At 53.0% G+C, this 15,545-nt stretch overlaps 1 protein-coding gene across 1 annotated transcript in view; it reads right to left on the bottom strand.

Moving 5' to 3' along the window:
* Nucleotides 1–1,597: 1,597 nt before the first annotated feature.
* HDGF (heparin binding growth factor) overlaps nucleotides 1,598–15,545 on the bottom strand; it is a 29,826-nt gene continuing 15,878 nt past the window's right edge. Inside the window, exons 2-6 of the mRNA XM_074938145.1 lie at nucleotides 6,792–6,868; nucleotides 5,444–5,582; nucleotides 2,732–2,914; nucleotides 2,139–2,356; nucleotides 1,598–1,750 (exon numbers count right to left, since the gene is read on the bottom strand). Of these exons, the coding sequence (XP_074794246.1) occupies nucleotides 1,744–1,750; nucleotides 2,139–2,356; nucleotides 2,732–2,914; nucleotides 5,444–5,582; nucleotides 6,792–6,868 (624 nt within the window). The 3' untranslated portion in view covers nucleotides 1,598–1,743. The remainder of the gene's footprint in view (nucleotides 1,751–2,138; nucleotides 2,357–2,731; nucleotides 2,915–5,443; nucleotides 5,583–6,791; nucleotides 6,869–15,545) is intronic.

Raw genomic sequence — 15,545 nt, 5'->3', positions numbered from 1 at the left:
GCTTCCCCAGAGGGAAGAGTGGCTCACTCGGGCATTGGCTTCTCTGGCAGTCTCAGCAATTTAGGGGCAAATGGTGACGGTTTTCAGACACATCTGCCCACTGGTCCAAGAGCAGTCAATCATCACATGAAGGCCACAAAACAGCGCAACCGTCCTCCATTGCACTGCATCCAAAATGGGGCCCCAGAGACAAAGAACTTCACAGCCTACCACTAATCTCCTGTCTGAGTTTGGCTGAAAGTTTTTTCCATCAAAACTGGGTTTTGTCGGAAAATTGGGTTTGCGACTAAATGAAATATTTTGAAAAAAATTTGTTTTGCCGCAGAAATTTTGAATGTTTGGGTTTTTTTGGCTGAAAAACCAAATGCGCAAAAACCGGTATATGTTGATTTGGAAATGCTGCCACAGTGCATCATGGGAATCTCCCAAGATGCACCATGGCCAGGGGCTCCCAGGATGAACTGGTTCTTCTCCCCAAGAAGGGAAATTCTGGTGCATCATGGGAGATGTACTCTGTCCAGGGAGTCTGACCTGAACTACAACTCTCATGAGCCACTGCAACAGCATTTCCCAGTTGACTTTTTTTTTAGTTTTTGGCCAAATGTTTTTTGGTATTGAAATTCCTGCCAAAAAAAAAAAAAAAAAATCTACATTTTCCACGGAGGTTAAAAAAAAAAAAAAATTAAAATTCAGCCAACTCTATCTCCGAGCCATCCAATCCCATCCTGCACCAGCTCAGCCAATCGACCCGCTGAAAGATGACCTGGTAAGACGGAGGTGCACTTCCTGTAGTCAGCCTAGGACGGCAGCAAGGCTGGCGTCTTATGATGCCTTGAGCATCGCTTGCCACCGAGTTTGGGGGGAGACCTTGCAAGGAACGCGACCTATCTAAGCCTGTCTGATGGACAGCAGCTATGGAAAACAGCAGCTGGGGCAAAGCGGGACATCACGCCCCTAGTCCTGTTTAAAGGGACTCGTGCCCATTAACAACGCAGGAAGCATAAGCCAATGGTGAATCCCATTTATGGAGCAGGGAATGCACAGTTAGGTCAGGGATCTCTGTGGTGCATCCTCACAAGAGCAAGATTCCCAAATCTGATTGGTGCATCTCCCTCTGCTATTGCTCTTCTGGGACTCAGAACTGGAAACAGACCAATGGGCCATGATTCACATTTACACGAAGGCCCTCTGACATTGCTCTGGCCACGCAAAAGGTCCTTTGTGCGCACTTTAAGGCCCTTTTAACGTGGCACATGCAGCATCTAGGGGCCTTCGTGTAAATGAGAATAAGGCCCGGTTCATCTAAATTTCATCAAGGAAACCCCTCAAAAACAAAACGGAACTATCCAGCAATTCTTGAAAGAGACAGACTCCAACTCTGCCCCTCCTCCCTGGAGACCACCTGACTTTAAACCCTCGCGCAAGCACCACTGAAGAGAAAGCAAGTTCTAGGAAGTGATAGGAAACATTTTAAAAAGGCATGAATCGCTTTTATTTCAAATCAACTGATCAGCGCCCCCTAGAAATCACTATTACAAGCATGCGCCCTGCTACGGGTGGGCGGAGGGGAGGGAGGGAGGGGGGAGAGACGGGATGGTTCGTGTTACTGGTTTCTTTTTATTTCTTTTTTTCCCGAATTGCAGACACGATGAGCCGATGAGGAACGAAACTGTTTAGAACCCAGGGAACCCAGCGGGAAAGGAACAGCCCAGACGATCAGCTCAGCTTGGGAAGGCCGGCCAGCTACAGACTGCGGGAGTGGAGAAGGAACAGGGAAGAACATTAGGGGCGATGAACGTTACGGTGGCAGCAATCAGGATCAGGGCCACGTGGCGGAGGATAATGGGGCGGGGAGGGCTGTGCACCTGCAATCAGATCCCGCCTGGAGCTCTCCCATCCAAGGATTAACCAAGCCTGGCCCGTTTAACCTCAGCAGAAGGGCTGAAGCCTTGTGACGCTTCCCATCCTCCCCCGTTTCTTACGTCCCCTTCCCCCTGAAACGGACAGGCAAAGTCCTGCTAATTTCCATGTGACCTGCACTAGACCCTTAGGGCCTGATGCTGTGATGGGAACCAGGTCCCTAGCCTCCCTCTTCTGTAGGGGTGACGTGCCAGACCCCACCCTCCTCCAGTCCCTACCTCTCCTTGTGATCTCTGATTTCCTCCATGGCAGCTTTCTCCTTCCCCTCTGGCTTGGCCTCTCTCGAGTCCGGGACTCCAGCGGGGTCGCTGTTCTTCTCCTTCTCCCCTTCGGGGGGGCTGGGCTTCTGTTTCTCTCCCTCCTTGGGGGCGTCTTCGTTCTCTACTTTCTTCTCCCCTTCCTGGCCCTCCGCCTCTTTGGCGCGTTTAGGGGAGTCCTGCCAATGGGAAGGGGTCAACTGGGACCGATGACGGGGCCACCCCGTCCCTGCCCGGGTGTTGAGAGAGGTCCGGAGCTGGCTAATGCTCCTCTGGGCTAGGCCCTTGCCTGCAGGCACAGATACCCCCACACAGTGGTGGTGGTGGTGGTGTGTGTGTGGGGGGGGTCCTCTGATCTTTTCTCAGAGCCCAGCCCCAATCCTCCAACCCCCATCTTAGGGACCAACCCTGTTCCCCAGTCTCAGGGACGGGCCCCGATCTTTATCCCTGGGCTCTGAGTTCCAGGCAGCACTGTCACCATGCCCTGGTCTGTCTCCGATCTACAGCCCACTCCGTCCCTGGGCACCGCACTGAGGGCCTCCCCTCCCCACTACCTCCAAGGCATCTTCCGCTTTCCTCTTGATCCCAGCCTTCTCGTTCTTCTCCTTGGTTTGCTCGTCGATCACCAGCTTGCCCTCTTCGTCACTGCTGCCCTCTGCGTTGCCTTTCTTCTCACCGTCGCCCTCCAGCTCCTGCTCGGGCTCAGCGCCCTCTGGGCAGCTCTTCTTCTGGGTCGGCTGCAGGAGGACACAGGGGTGGCAGGGGAAGGGAGGGAGGATAAACCGACCGACGGAGGAAGGTGGAAGGGGGGACACAGTTATTGCAAGGTGGTAGGAAGACTGGTGCCCTGTCTCTGCCCCTCACCCCTGACAGCTGCTCCCCAGTGCCAGCTGCTATTCAAGGTCAGGGATGGTTCTACACAGCCTATTTCTTCCCCCACGACTCAAAAATTAACTATTTCTGTTCCTGGCAAGCATCTTAACACGTACCCTTGGAGATGCACAGACCGGTCAGCCACCAGTCGTGGCCCAGCGTCCCCCTCTCTGTGCCTCAGTTTCCCCCTTGCAGGGAAATAGGAATAGGAGGGGGTCTCCTACCCAGTGACCACCTCCTCTCCACAACTATGTTTCTATAGCACCTTGCAGCAGGTGGACTCAAAGCACTGTGCAGCCGTGGCCAAAGGGGACACAGAGAGCTGAAGCCACTTCTGGGCTGGAGCGTGACAACGGCTCGTGGGAGAGGAAGCAGAAAAGTTTAAATGGCAGGGGGCATTTAGGGAGGCAGGACTGAGTTTGCAGATTTTTGACCAGGTCTCGGGCAAACACCTCCAACGCCTATGAAAAGATGGGTCTTGAATGACCATAAGTCCTTGCTTTTAGCCATCTTCCAGAATATGGCACCTCCCAGAAGCAAAGCAAAGCACCCTCTGGGTTACTGCCTCCCAGAGAAGTGCTCCCCTCTCAATGCCCCAACCCCACTTGCCGAGTACCTAGACATTTCTTGGAGGTCTCCGATCCCCAGCCCCGCCCTCGCTTAGCTAATAAGACCCGAGAGCATCGCAGCAGGGCTGCTGCAGGCTACCCAGAGAAATATTTTAGATGAGATTGCAAAGCAGAGCTGCTTTGATCCCAGCATGTTCTGCAGCCTGCGGAGAAAACCCACCCCCGAAACGTCAGTGCAGCGGGTTCACTCACTGATTCAAGTTATGAAAGACACACCCGGCTTGAGACCTGCACCTCCCCCCTTTGCACCTTAAGAAGCTTTTACTCTTGGCAGGGTAAAGAGGGCAGGCAGCATGAACCCATGGCTCAAGCAGTGGACTAGGGCTCAAGGGATCTTGTTTATATTCCCAGATCTACCACTGGGGGACCTCAAGCAAATCCCCCCTGGCCTCAGTTTCCTCTCCCACACTTTGCTCGTGTGGCGTATTCAGACTGTGTTGGACATACTGCTCCTCCCACCTGATATCGGTTAAGAACATAAGAACAGCACTACTGGGTCAGACCAAGGGTCCATCTAGCCCAGTGTCCTGTCTTCTGACAGTGGCCCGTGCCAGGTGCCCCAGAGGGAATGAACAGAACAGGGATTCATCATGTGATCCATCCCCTGTCGTCCATTCCCAGCTTCTGGGGTTGGGGTCTCCAGTACTGTCATAATGATCATCATTAACGGACAATTAAAACAGATCAGTCCTGGAACTTGGAGCAGATCAAAGTTTTCCTACAGAGATTCCACCCCCCACTCCAAAGTGGCTTTTCGACAAAACCAAAAATCTTGTGAAAAACTTCCACTTTTGTCAACACAATAATCATCATCATATGGCTTGTCACTGAAAAACGGAAAGCCAACATTTTTCGATTTTAAACCAGAACATTTTCAGTTTGGGGGATTTTGGCTTTTCAACAGTTTTAGTCTAAAATTTTTCACCGGGGGCAGGGGAGGGGAGAGAAATAATTTCCCTGCTATCTTCATTTACCCCCACCCCGCCCCCCTACCCCATCTATAAGGGGCTGAAGGAATAAGGCTCTCGTTAACTTCAACCAACTTTGGATCAGGGCAGGAGGGATTGAGATTAGCTTTCCTGTCCTATCCCCATTTTACAGTCAGAGAAACTGAGGCACAAAGAGGGGCAGTAACTCATTAAGATCACCCAGCAAACTGGGGCACAGCTGGGAATAGATTCCAGGAGTCCTGATTCCCAGCACCTCCTGCTCTAACCTTTCAACCCCACTCTCCTCCCAGAGCCAGGGACAGAATCCAGGAGTCCTGACTTCCAGCCCCATACTTACCCACATGACTAAATTCCCTCTCTCCCTTGACGATTACCTTCTTCAGGAGAGTGGTATCTTGAGCTCATGCCTGAAAAGATCACTGGGTTGGCGTCTCTTACCCCCTTCATACTGCCCCTGCTCACCTTCCCCAAAACCCCGACTTAGCGTGTAGGACGGACCTGTCCCTCCAGTGCCTGGCCCCAGCAACTACAACAACCTGCGACTGGCGCACACGGGGACAAATCACTACTTCGCTCCAGTGGAAGATGCTTGGGGTTTTGCTGGCAAAGGTCCTGGGTTCGATCCCTGCCGAAGGCCACAATGCCGGTTCGGATTTGGCCACGGCTTTCGTGTATAACAAAGGAGCCCAGAGTGGAGTCGCTACGGGTGGAATTCCCCTCTGGGCAAGGGATGCGCAGGCCTCTGCCCGAGGACGAGCTCTGCCCTACGTGAATCAGCCGGGGGCCAGCAGAGAGGCTTAATCGGTAGACACACCTGATACCCAGAGGCTTTGACGGTCGGGTTGTTCTCGATCTCCCACAAGCCTTCACTGAACCCTTTCCGTTTGTTGGGCTTCCCGAACTTCTCCTTGCACTCTTCGTAGGGGAAGAGGTCTTTGGGACCCAGGAACGCCCTGCATGGTGGAAAAGGGAAGAAGCAGTAATAACAGACCATGAGCAATACGCATCCACCGCACCCCCTAGCTGAGGATCGCTAAGCAAGCATGCCAGCCGCGACCTGTCTGGGAGGCAGGGTCCGATGGTGAAACTGAGGCGCGAGGCATGGAAGTAACTTGGGGATTTCAAAGGCATCTGAGGGAGAGAAACACCCAACTCCTACAGAAAGCCAGCTGGTCCTTTAGGACCTTCGTAAAACCCAGCTCTGATTTCTTGGACCTGCCTTATCGAAGTTTTTTGTCGGTGAATTCAATATTGGGGCTTAGAAAAAACAGCAACCCTCCGTGGTTTCAACAGAACTCTTCATAGGGGGAGTGGGGTGTCTCTTGAAACGTCTCCATGATCCAGATCGTGGATGTTTCTACAGCTTCCCCTGCCCCCACCCGCCCAAATACAGCAAATCTGGATAAATTCCTAGCACCACAATGATCAAACCGTCCCCCCCAGTGGCATTAAATACCTTGATGTGACCCCACCCAGGGACGGAGCTGGGAAAGGCTGCTCCTTGACTGGAGGCAGACTGGCAAACGCTGGTCAGGGGGATATTAATATTTCTATTATTATTATTATTATTTGCATTGCAGTAGCTCCTAGGAGCCCTAGCCACAGACCAAGAGCCCATGGTGCTAGGTGCTGTACGAACACATGGTCCTTGTCCCGAGGAGCTTACAATGAGAATATCTTGATCTATTTCGTTCATCTTATTTTTAGTGCCAGTCTGTCGGAGGAGGGAAGCTCCCCCCCACAAGGGACAGCTTTGGTTACACCACAGGTAAGGGGGAAGGCGCCAACAGAAACCATTTTCTCTCTGCTGTCGTTTCACGCTAGGCCTCCCCTCTTGTCTTGCTCCCATGCCCCTTCCTCATCACTATCTCCCCTCTGCCCCGAGGGGGACTAACCAGGAGGAAGGCTGTCCCGGCGACGGACACACCTCATGTCACAAGCGCACGGCGGGGTCTTGCTGGAAAGAGACCGGGTGCCCTTTGATAGCTCTGCTGAGATTTGAACCCAAGACCCTACCCTTGGCCAACTCATGCATTTGCCTGAACACTGCTCACGTGATTCTGACAGACACTCACATCTTGCTCCCCCAACATGCACACATTCCCTTGCCCTTACACGCACGTGTGTTCCCCCACCCGCCCCCATTTTAAAATCTCACTCACGTTTCATGGGTCCCGAAGAAGAAGACTTGGTATTTATTGGAGGAGGATTTGACGGCGGATTCTGGCATCTCGTCGATCTGTTCAGGGGACACAAATCGTGGGGTGAGAACAAACAGCCCCTATGCCGCAACCCAAAGCCATGCTAAACAGACCCAGCTCGCCCCCCGCAACTATTCTCACCCAAGAGTTACACACAAAACTCAAGCCTGGTTTGTTTAGGTGCCAGCGCACCCCAATCTTTACATGGCACATTCAAGCCTCAGCCGGGCACAACAATGCTCAGAGATGAATTGAGAACAAAGGCCAGGGAGCTCAGCAACCCCTGATCTCCAAAGTTCTCCAGGAAAGAAGATGGAAATATTTGGGACATGTGTTAGAGGCCAATCGAAAGCATCCCTCCATCCTTCAGCAAAGGTCAATGTATGAGCTTTAACAAGCCAAATCTCCCATGTTTGTACAGCGCCTTGCTCTTCCAGAGCACCTTTCATTGGCAGATCTCAAAGTGCTTCACAAAGGAAGGTCAGTGTCGTTAACCCCATTTTACAGATGGGGAAACCGAGGCTCAGAGCGGGGAAGTGACTTGCCCAAGGTCACCCAACAGGCAGAGCCGGGATATAGAGATTGTGCAAAGAGTGGCCCAGGACAGACAGGCATGTGCAGCCTCGTGGATGCGCTAAGCGACGTCTCATGGCGTGGGCTTGGAAATGTTACTCGGAAATGAATCATTTACTGACAGACACACACACACAAACACACACACAGGGAAAAAGCAAATAAGGTGTTTAAGACATAGTATCCAACTAGCTGCAGGGCTAGATGAGGAATGAAAACATTTATTTGCAAATTAACTTATTGACCGATTGGCAGGGGAGGTGCTGGAGGGGATGAGAATCTTAACGTAATACTGGCAGGGAATATTATTTTGCGTGCCCTGAGCCGAGGGCCAGGTTAGCAGAAAGGAGCTAGCCGCACCAGTCTGGTCTCGGGTCGCGCACGGATCCGGGCATAGGCGGAGATCAGGGCCAGACATGGTTCATGCGGCACAGAGCTCCAGCCTAGATAAAGGAAGGATTTATTACCTCCACTTTACAGAATGGAAACTGAGGCACAGGGTAGAACCAGGGATTAAAGCCAGCTCTCCAGCCCAGTGCCTTCCCCACACACCCACCCTTTCTCCCAGGGGGCTCTTAACCAGGCTTCCTCTGCCCAGCGTGAAGGGGGATTTTACATCCTGAGGCCTGGGCTATATACACTAGCCATCCCAGAACACATTGCCCCACCCGCTGCTGGTGCTTCTTTGCAGGCGTGTTGCTCAGGTGGTCTGTGGTCCTTGCTGTGGCATTATGGGATAGCTACCCAGGGCTCCCCCTGCCCACACACACACACACGGCAGGGACTGGCTCTTGTTTTGTGCATGCACCGATCCCCAAAGCTGCCCCGTCAGCACAGCTTCCCCACGCGAGTCGTCCTCAGCCAGAGCAGTGCGAGGGTACATTGTTGCGTGGACGGGACCTGCATGCTGGTTTTATACCAACATTATTTATTAACTTGCTCTGTGGCCCATGGCACCAGGCACTGTACAAACACACAATAAAAGGGCAGTCCCTGCCCCACAGCATTTCCAACCATTCTATGTCCCTGGGCACAGTGGATGGGGTAAATCTGGCCAGCAGCTATAACTTTGAAGCATAGCTCTGATCCCTGGGCGGGCAGTGGCCCCCAGCTTCACAGAACATTCACCCTGCAGATATTAATATATTGAACCTTGCAAATAGGGGCATGATCCTCTACCACCCTCGCACGGCCATTCAAGTGCAAAGCTGGGGGCCGAAACGCAACCAAACCCCCAAGGATCTGGCCTGGCGTGAACGTCTCCAGCAGGCAGGGAGTAGCAATGAAATACAGGCAGAGAACCCAGCAGGCATAGGCCGGGTGTGCAAATAACCTCCCTAGCGGTCATGAATATTTTACTCCAACTTCTGCTGGACATCACAAGCTCTCAGGCAGCCAGTTAACTCCTTGCTACTAAATTATTCCCGCCACAGAAATAGCCTCCCTCTTGCTAAAACCTTCCTCTTCCTGCTCTCCCCCACCCTGCTCCAAACCCAGCCTTTGCAACTGGTGACACCACAGGGCACGGCCCCGAAGACCGAGAGATGATTTAGGATTGGCTGTTTTCCTAACCAACCGTAAGCTCTTGTCTAGACTGGCTCAGACATATTTAGCTCAGCAAATTCGCGGGCCCGCGCTAGGGCCGTGTGCTAAAAGGAATGTCGGTTTCAGAGAATCTGGGGACGGTTGTAACAAAGCAGAAAAAAAAAACCACCCACCCACAGATCAGATCCAATCAGGGCAGGGCTGGGACGGGGAAGGGGAAATTTCCAACAATCAGAGTTGCTTTTTCCTTCCGTACAATTGAGTTGGGCCTGCTCGTATTTTCCGTCTTTTTATTCTCATGGGGGGGCATGATCTGAAACCGTGGTTCTCAACCACGGGTACGCGCACCCCTGGGCATACGCAGAGGTCTTCCAGGAGGTACATCAACTCCTCTAGATCTTTGCCTAGTTTTACAAGGGGCTACATGAAAAGTCCTAGCGAAGTCAGTACCAACTAAAATTTCATACAGACAATGACTTATTTAGACTGCTCTGTGTGCAATGCACTGAAATGTAAGCGCAATATTTATATTCCAGTTGATTTATTTTATAATTACATGGTAAAAATAAGGAAATCAGCTACTTCTCAGTAACAATGAGCTGTGACCCTGCTGTATTTTTAGGTCTGATTTTGTAAGCAAGTTGTTTTTAAGTGAGGTGAAACCTGGGGTACGTAAGACAAATCAGACTCCTGAAAGGGGGACAGTCGTCTGGAAAGGTTGAGAGCCACTGCTGTGAAACATACATAGATCTCCAAAACAAGAACAGGAGTACTTGTGGCACCTTAGAGAACATGTGTATATAAAATCGTCCTACTGTATTTTCCACTGCATGCATCCGATGAAGTGGGCTGTAGCCCACGAAAGCTTATGCTCAAATAAATTGGTTAGTCTCTAAGGTGCCACAAGTCCTCCTGTTCTTTTTGCGGATACAGACTAACACGGCTGCTACTCTGAAACCATACATAGATCTGTGGGTTGGGAGGCTGGGGGGTGGAGGTAGACCAAGGATCCATGGACCTAGAGTGGCAGAGGGCCCACGGACCTGGTGTAACTAAAAACAGTGGAGTTGGCTCGCTGGGGTGGAGTCCATTAGCATGGAGGAGCCAGAGAGAGCATGGGGTCTGCAGCAATCTACACCTCGCAACAAGCTTTGGAATTCCTCACCCAGACCCCTACCCAGGTCCAGCTGCTGTAGGCAGGGAGCATCTTTTGGGTCTGTGTTTGCACAGTGCGTGGTACCAGGGAGCCCTGACCATGGCCCTAGCTGGTTCTGCAATACACCCGGTTATTCCATTTTCCATGATTCTTCAGAACTGGTCCCCAGGCGGTGACAGGGTCAAACCGTTTTAAAACTATTCCCTCATGTGACATTTTAGATCTTTGCAAAAATCCTGCCCAACGGGGTTTGCACTGACATAGGGGGCTTGGCGGGTGGGTAGGAAAATAAGCAAGGGGAGGGAACAGACTGAATAGTTTTGATTCCAAGAAAACATCGCAGTTATCTTCTTTACACCAAGGCTCAAGCTAGGAGTCAAGGCCCCTTTTCCAAATCACTGTCTCATGGCAGCACCAGATCCGAGCATTTCGGAGGCCTCGAGACATTCAAAATGTTTCTAGAAGCAGTGCTGGCACCCAGGGAAAACCAGGCTGGGCAGAATACAACATGCAAGACCCAAAGCATCCCCCCCATCCCCCTTGTTTCATAAATTGCCCTTCCCAGCAGCAGCTGGTCTAGGGAACACGACACCGTGACACAGAGAAATTCCTCAGCCGCCACACACCTTCCCTGCATGGGGTGTCTGACTTCAACCACAGCATTAAAATTCTCCATAGCTGGCTTGGATAACAATGCAGCTTTTCCACTTGGCTGGTGATCAAAGGCTGCCTGCGGGATGTCTGGGGTGGGGTGGGGGGAGCTAGAGGGTGGGAGGTCATATCCCGGGGCCCCGTGCATGCAGGGAATAGAAAGCCCCTTGCCTAAAAAGCAATAATCACCTCCAATTTCTGTCCTCCTCCACTCCCTTGGTTTAGAAAGTAGGCAGGAGTGGGGGAAGGGGGTCAGCTGTAATTGGATCGGCTAAAAACCAACTACAAAGGCGAGGGGCTTGGGCTGTGGTTGGAGAAGGGGGGGGGGGCTAGGAATCAGGACTCCTGGGTTCTAATCCCAGTCCTGGGAGGGAAGTGGGGTCCAGGGAGTTAGAGCAAAAGGCCCTGGGCGTCAGACCTCCCGGAAGCTCTGCTGCTGACTTGCAGTGTGGCTTTCATCGAGTCACTCGCGCCATTCTCTGTGCCTCAGTTTCCCCATCTACGACATGGGGGATGGGCTTTTTATAAAGAGCGCTGAGATCTGTGTAAGTGCAAACACCCCAAACATCCCCTGGTCTTGGGCCTGCACCCCCCTCAATTTACATTCTCCCCCAGCCCCCTCCACACACACACCCCCAACTCCCCCCCCCCACAACCCTTACACACACACACACACACACACCCCCCCAACTCCATCCCCCTCCCACATAACCCAGCCCCCAGTCCCACCAGGTGACCACACACCAGCTCCCCGCACTGTCACACCAGCTCTATCCCCTCCCCCACAGACGCTCACAACGTCTCACACTACCCCTCCCCCATGCATGCTCGCAGCAGCCCCTCCCCCTTACACACACCGTTCCCCTCCCCCTCTGTGAGCAGATCCCCTCCTGTTGTACACACACACGCCCCCCACCACTCTCACAATGCATCCCTCCATTGCCCCCACTATCACACCAGAACCTGCATGCACGCGCGCACACACACACACACAGACCATTGTATGCCACCCTGTGCTCCTCCCCCTGGCTCTCTGGCCTGTGCGATAACTGGCTCCCTGCAATGCCCCGCCACCCACTGCCAGGCCTGATAGAGACGACACAAAGGAAACCACAACCTCCCGGCCAGACCCGATCCCCTGCCCCCAGCCACGCTCTCTGTCCTCCCTCCACCTCACACACACACACCCTGCTCCTGGGAATCACCGCAGGCCAGGGACAGACAGGAAAAGAAAGTTTCACCAACAGGGAAACCCGCACGTGCCCAAATCAACAGTGCAACGGGCCAGTCACCGACATGTGGCCCCATGCAACTTGGGTGGAGAGCGCTGGGAGAACTGAAGGAACAGGGGGAGGGTGTCTGCCAGAACGGAGGCACAGACCCCAGCTGCAGAATTCAGGTGTTGGTGTTCTCCATGCCCACCGAGGGAAGTTTGGATATGGAGGTTTCAGGATGGACCCATCTCTATTATTACAGAGCAGCTCACAGGCCTCCCAGATATAGGAAGAGAACCGAGGAGTCCTGCTCCCCCAGCACCCTGCTCTGATCAATAGATGACACTCCCCTCCCGAATCTGGGAATAGAACCCAGGAGTCCTGGCTTCTCTTCCCCATGCTCTGATTTCTAGACCACATTCCTGACAGAGTGCTGGGAAGTGAAGTCAGGCATCCAGGTGGAAACCAAACAGAAGCAACATTACACAGATCAAAGCTAAAAAACAAAGCAGCTCTCAGGAAAAAAGACAAACGGGATGGGGGGGGGGAGAGCATGGACGGTGCAACGCAGGCCCCCACATCCTTCCCCTGGATGGGGAGCTGCTCCCTACACCTGCCTTGGGTTTTATTCTAGAATCAGAGCAACGTGGGGCTGGAAGGGCCACAAGACAGCATCAGGGCCAGCCCCCTGCGCTGAGGCAGGGCCAAGTAAATCTAGACCATCCCTGACAGGGCGTTGTCCAGCCTGTTCTGAAAAACCTCCAGCGATGGGGATTCCACGACCTCCCCTGGACGCCTGCTCCAGAGCTCAACCCCCCATAACGGGAAAGTTTTTCCCAATATCAAACCCGAGTCTCCCTTGCTGCAGATTCACCCTGTTATGCCTGGTCCTGCCTCCAGTGGCCAGGGGGAACAACGGACCCCTGTCCCAGTCCCCTCCTTCCCCTGCTTTTCCCAGGGCTAAACATTCGGCTGCTACAGCTGTGGCTTACGATCTCATTGCAAACCAGCAAAGCTCCAGCCCTTCTGCACCCCATGCCCTCCTCCCTTTCCCAGGGCGTGTTATTCTGCAGGCAGGGGTCACGATAACGTCCCCTTTGCGGAGCAAATCAGCTCTGTGCCCCTCCCTTGCCCACCCACACAGAGGGCACCTCCAGCCTCTTGGCAAGCAGGTAACAGGGCTGGAGGGCCAGGCTGGGTCAGCCCTCGGCCGAAACTAAGCTGTTAGCCCTGAACCCCACCCTAAGGGCCATGCTGTCAGGGCAGCACCCGTGGTGAGTCCACGAGGCTTCGCCCAGCTTGATGGAAGAGACAGCAATAGAAGCCAGGCGTCCTGCCTCTCAGCCAACCTGCCCTAATCTCTAGTCCCCATCCCCAGCTAGTGCTGCGAACTGAACCCAGGAGTCCTCGCTCCCAACCTCCCCCCACGCTAAGAACTAGACACCCCTCACTCCCTTCCTGGAGCTGGGCCTAGAACCCAGGATGCCTTCTTCCCAGTCCCTTGCTCTAGGCGCAGATCTGCCGCTCCCTTCCCCCGCCCAAGGACTTGGCTACACGTGAGAGTTAATCCGCAATAAAGCAGGGTGTGAATGCAGAGGAGATTAACTACTCCCAATTACTGCGTGCATGGGCAGCACACCAAGTGGAATTCGGAATCAGGTGCTTTGATTCTGGAATCGGAGCATCTGCACTGGGAGTTAATCAGGAATATTCAGGGGCCATTGCTGATGGCTCTGGCTGGAAGGATCAAGGCCAGGCCAGAATCTCCCGCCTATTCACCCCTTCTCTTTTGAATCTCTTTGTTTAAAAAGGAAAAGAAAATCGCAAGCTCCCTGGCTTTCATCTTCACAATGTCAGGGCTGGCTTTGGACCCTCCCACCGCACCAGAGCCGGGCCAGGTGTGAGGGGCTCTCCCTGGGGAGCCAGGAACACAAGCTGCACCTGCCTTTGCGGATAAAGACGCCTGGCCACACAATACCACAGGCAAGGAGGAGGGGGGGAAAAAAACCCTGAATCGCCCCTCCCCCTATGCAGAAGCTAGCAAGTGGGCTAGGATGGAGAACAGAGACCTCCGTCTGTGCCCAAAGCAGGCACGCCCCGGCAAGGTCAGTTTCCCATGCGCCCAACTCTCTGCCAGCGCATGCCTCAGCCCGAATCCAGTGGGCAAAATGGGCCTTCAGAGCTTTGGCCTCTTTGCTAAAGGACTACAGCCAACTGGGGTGGAGGTTTTCCGTGATCTTTTCCAGCCTGTTGGCCCGCCCAGCCTCCTGCCCCACCGGCTGCGCAGCCGAAGGCATCTAACCGCAGGAACGGGCAGTGATGGTCCAGCCTGTCCGTCCCTGGGAGATCTGTCCTAACACCAGGCAGCCAGCGACTGGCTAGGAGGGTTCCTAACTCCGGCTGGGGGCAAAGGAAATTCAGGGTTTGACCAAAGGATTTTTTTTTTTTTTTTTTTTTTGGCAGGACGCTTCCATTTCTGGCTGAAAAACCCCAAACAGCGAAATAGTTCCATTTGGTAAACTGCCGCAGTGCCTTCTGGGAGTTGTAGTTCGGTTGGTTCCTGTCCCAATTTTCCAAGATGGGCCTGGCTCTCTAGCCAGTTGCATCCGATGAAGTGAGCTGTAGCTCACGAAAGCTCGTGCTCAGATAAATTGGTTAGTCTCTAAGGTGCCACAAGTCCTCCTTTTCTTTTTGCGAACACAGACTAACACGGCTGTTACTCTGAAACTAGCCAGACTACACCTCCCATGAGGCCTTGGGACTTAAATTACAGAATGGCTGTTCTTGCTTGGGGCTCAGCTACAGGTAAAGGCCCAGATCTTCCAATGGTATGAATCAGCAGAGGGGAGTGAGGCTGCGCCAGTTCACACCAGCTCAGGTTACGGCTCCAAGTCTGGATCCATCATTCCCTGGAGGATGTTTATACCTAGTTCAGGTCTCATTAACAAAGCCTGTTTCTTGCATAGCCATTTCATCGGTAGATCTCAAAGCACTCAACGGTCTTTAGTGTGGTTTGTCCTCCTAACAACCCTGTGAGATAGGGGAAACCCCGCCCTGTGCACAGGGGAAACTGAGGCACAGATAATCTAAATGACTTGCCCAAGGTCACATAAGTCCATGGCACTGCAGGGAATTGAACCTGGATCTTCCCACGCCTTAGGCCAGTGCCCCAAGCACTGGACCATCTTTCCTCTCTAGTCGTCCCCTTCTCCCTCATCCTCCTCCCAAAGACAGCCAGTTAAAGCTTACAGCAGATGCTGTTGTTTCAGCAAATAAAAATCATACACACACGCCACCCATGTGTGAATAAAAGCAAAAAGTCACTCTCTGGAAGCTTTTTATAGTTTCTAGAAATAGCTCCAAGTTTCAGCCAGAACTAATTCAGACAAAATGTCCAGAGAAAGCCACCAAGGAGGGCCGCAAGAAAGTCTGTGAGAGGGGTCAGTTTCCTACGACTCTGGTGGGACCTCAGAGGAACCAGAGCTTGTTCTTGGGTAGAAAGGTGCTGGAATCAAAAACACCTACCCCTGGGAGCCAGACTCCTGGGCCCTGCCGCTGACTCACAACATGATCTTG

This window comes from Natator depressus, chromosome 24 (genome assembly GCF_965152275.1).
Source record: "Natator depressus isolate rNatDep1 chromosome 24, rNatDep2.hap1, whole genome shotgun sequence".
In the NCBI taxonomy this organism is placed as follows: Eukaryota; Metazoa; Chordata; order Testudines; family Cheloniidae; genus Natator; species Natator depressus.
The sequence above is the reverse complement of the archived record's forward strand: the minus strand, read 5'-3'. Positions and strand labels throughout refer to the sequence as shown.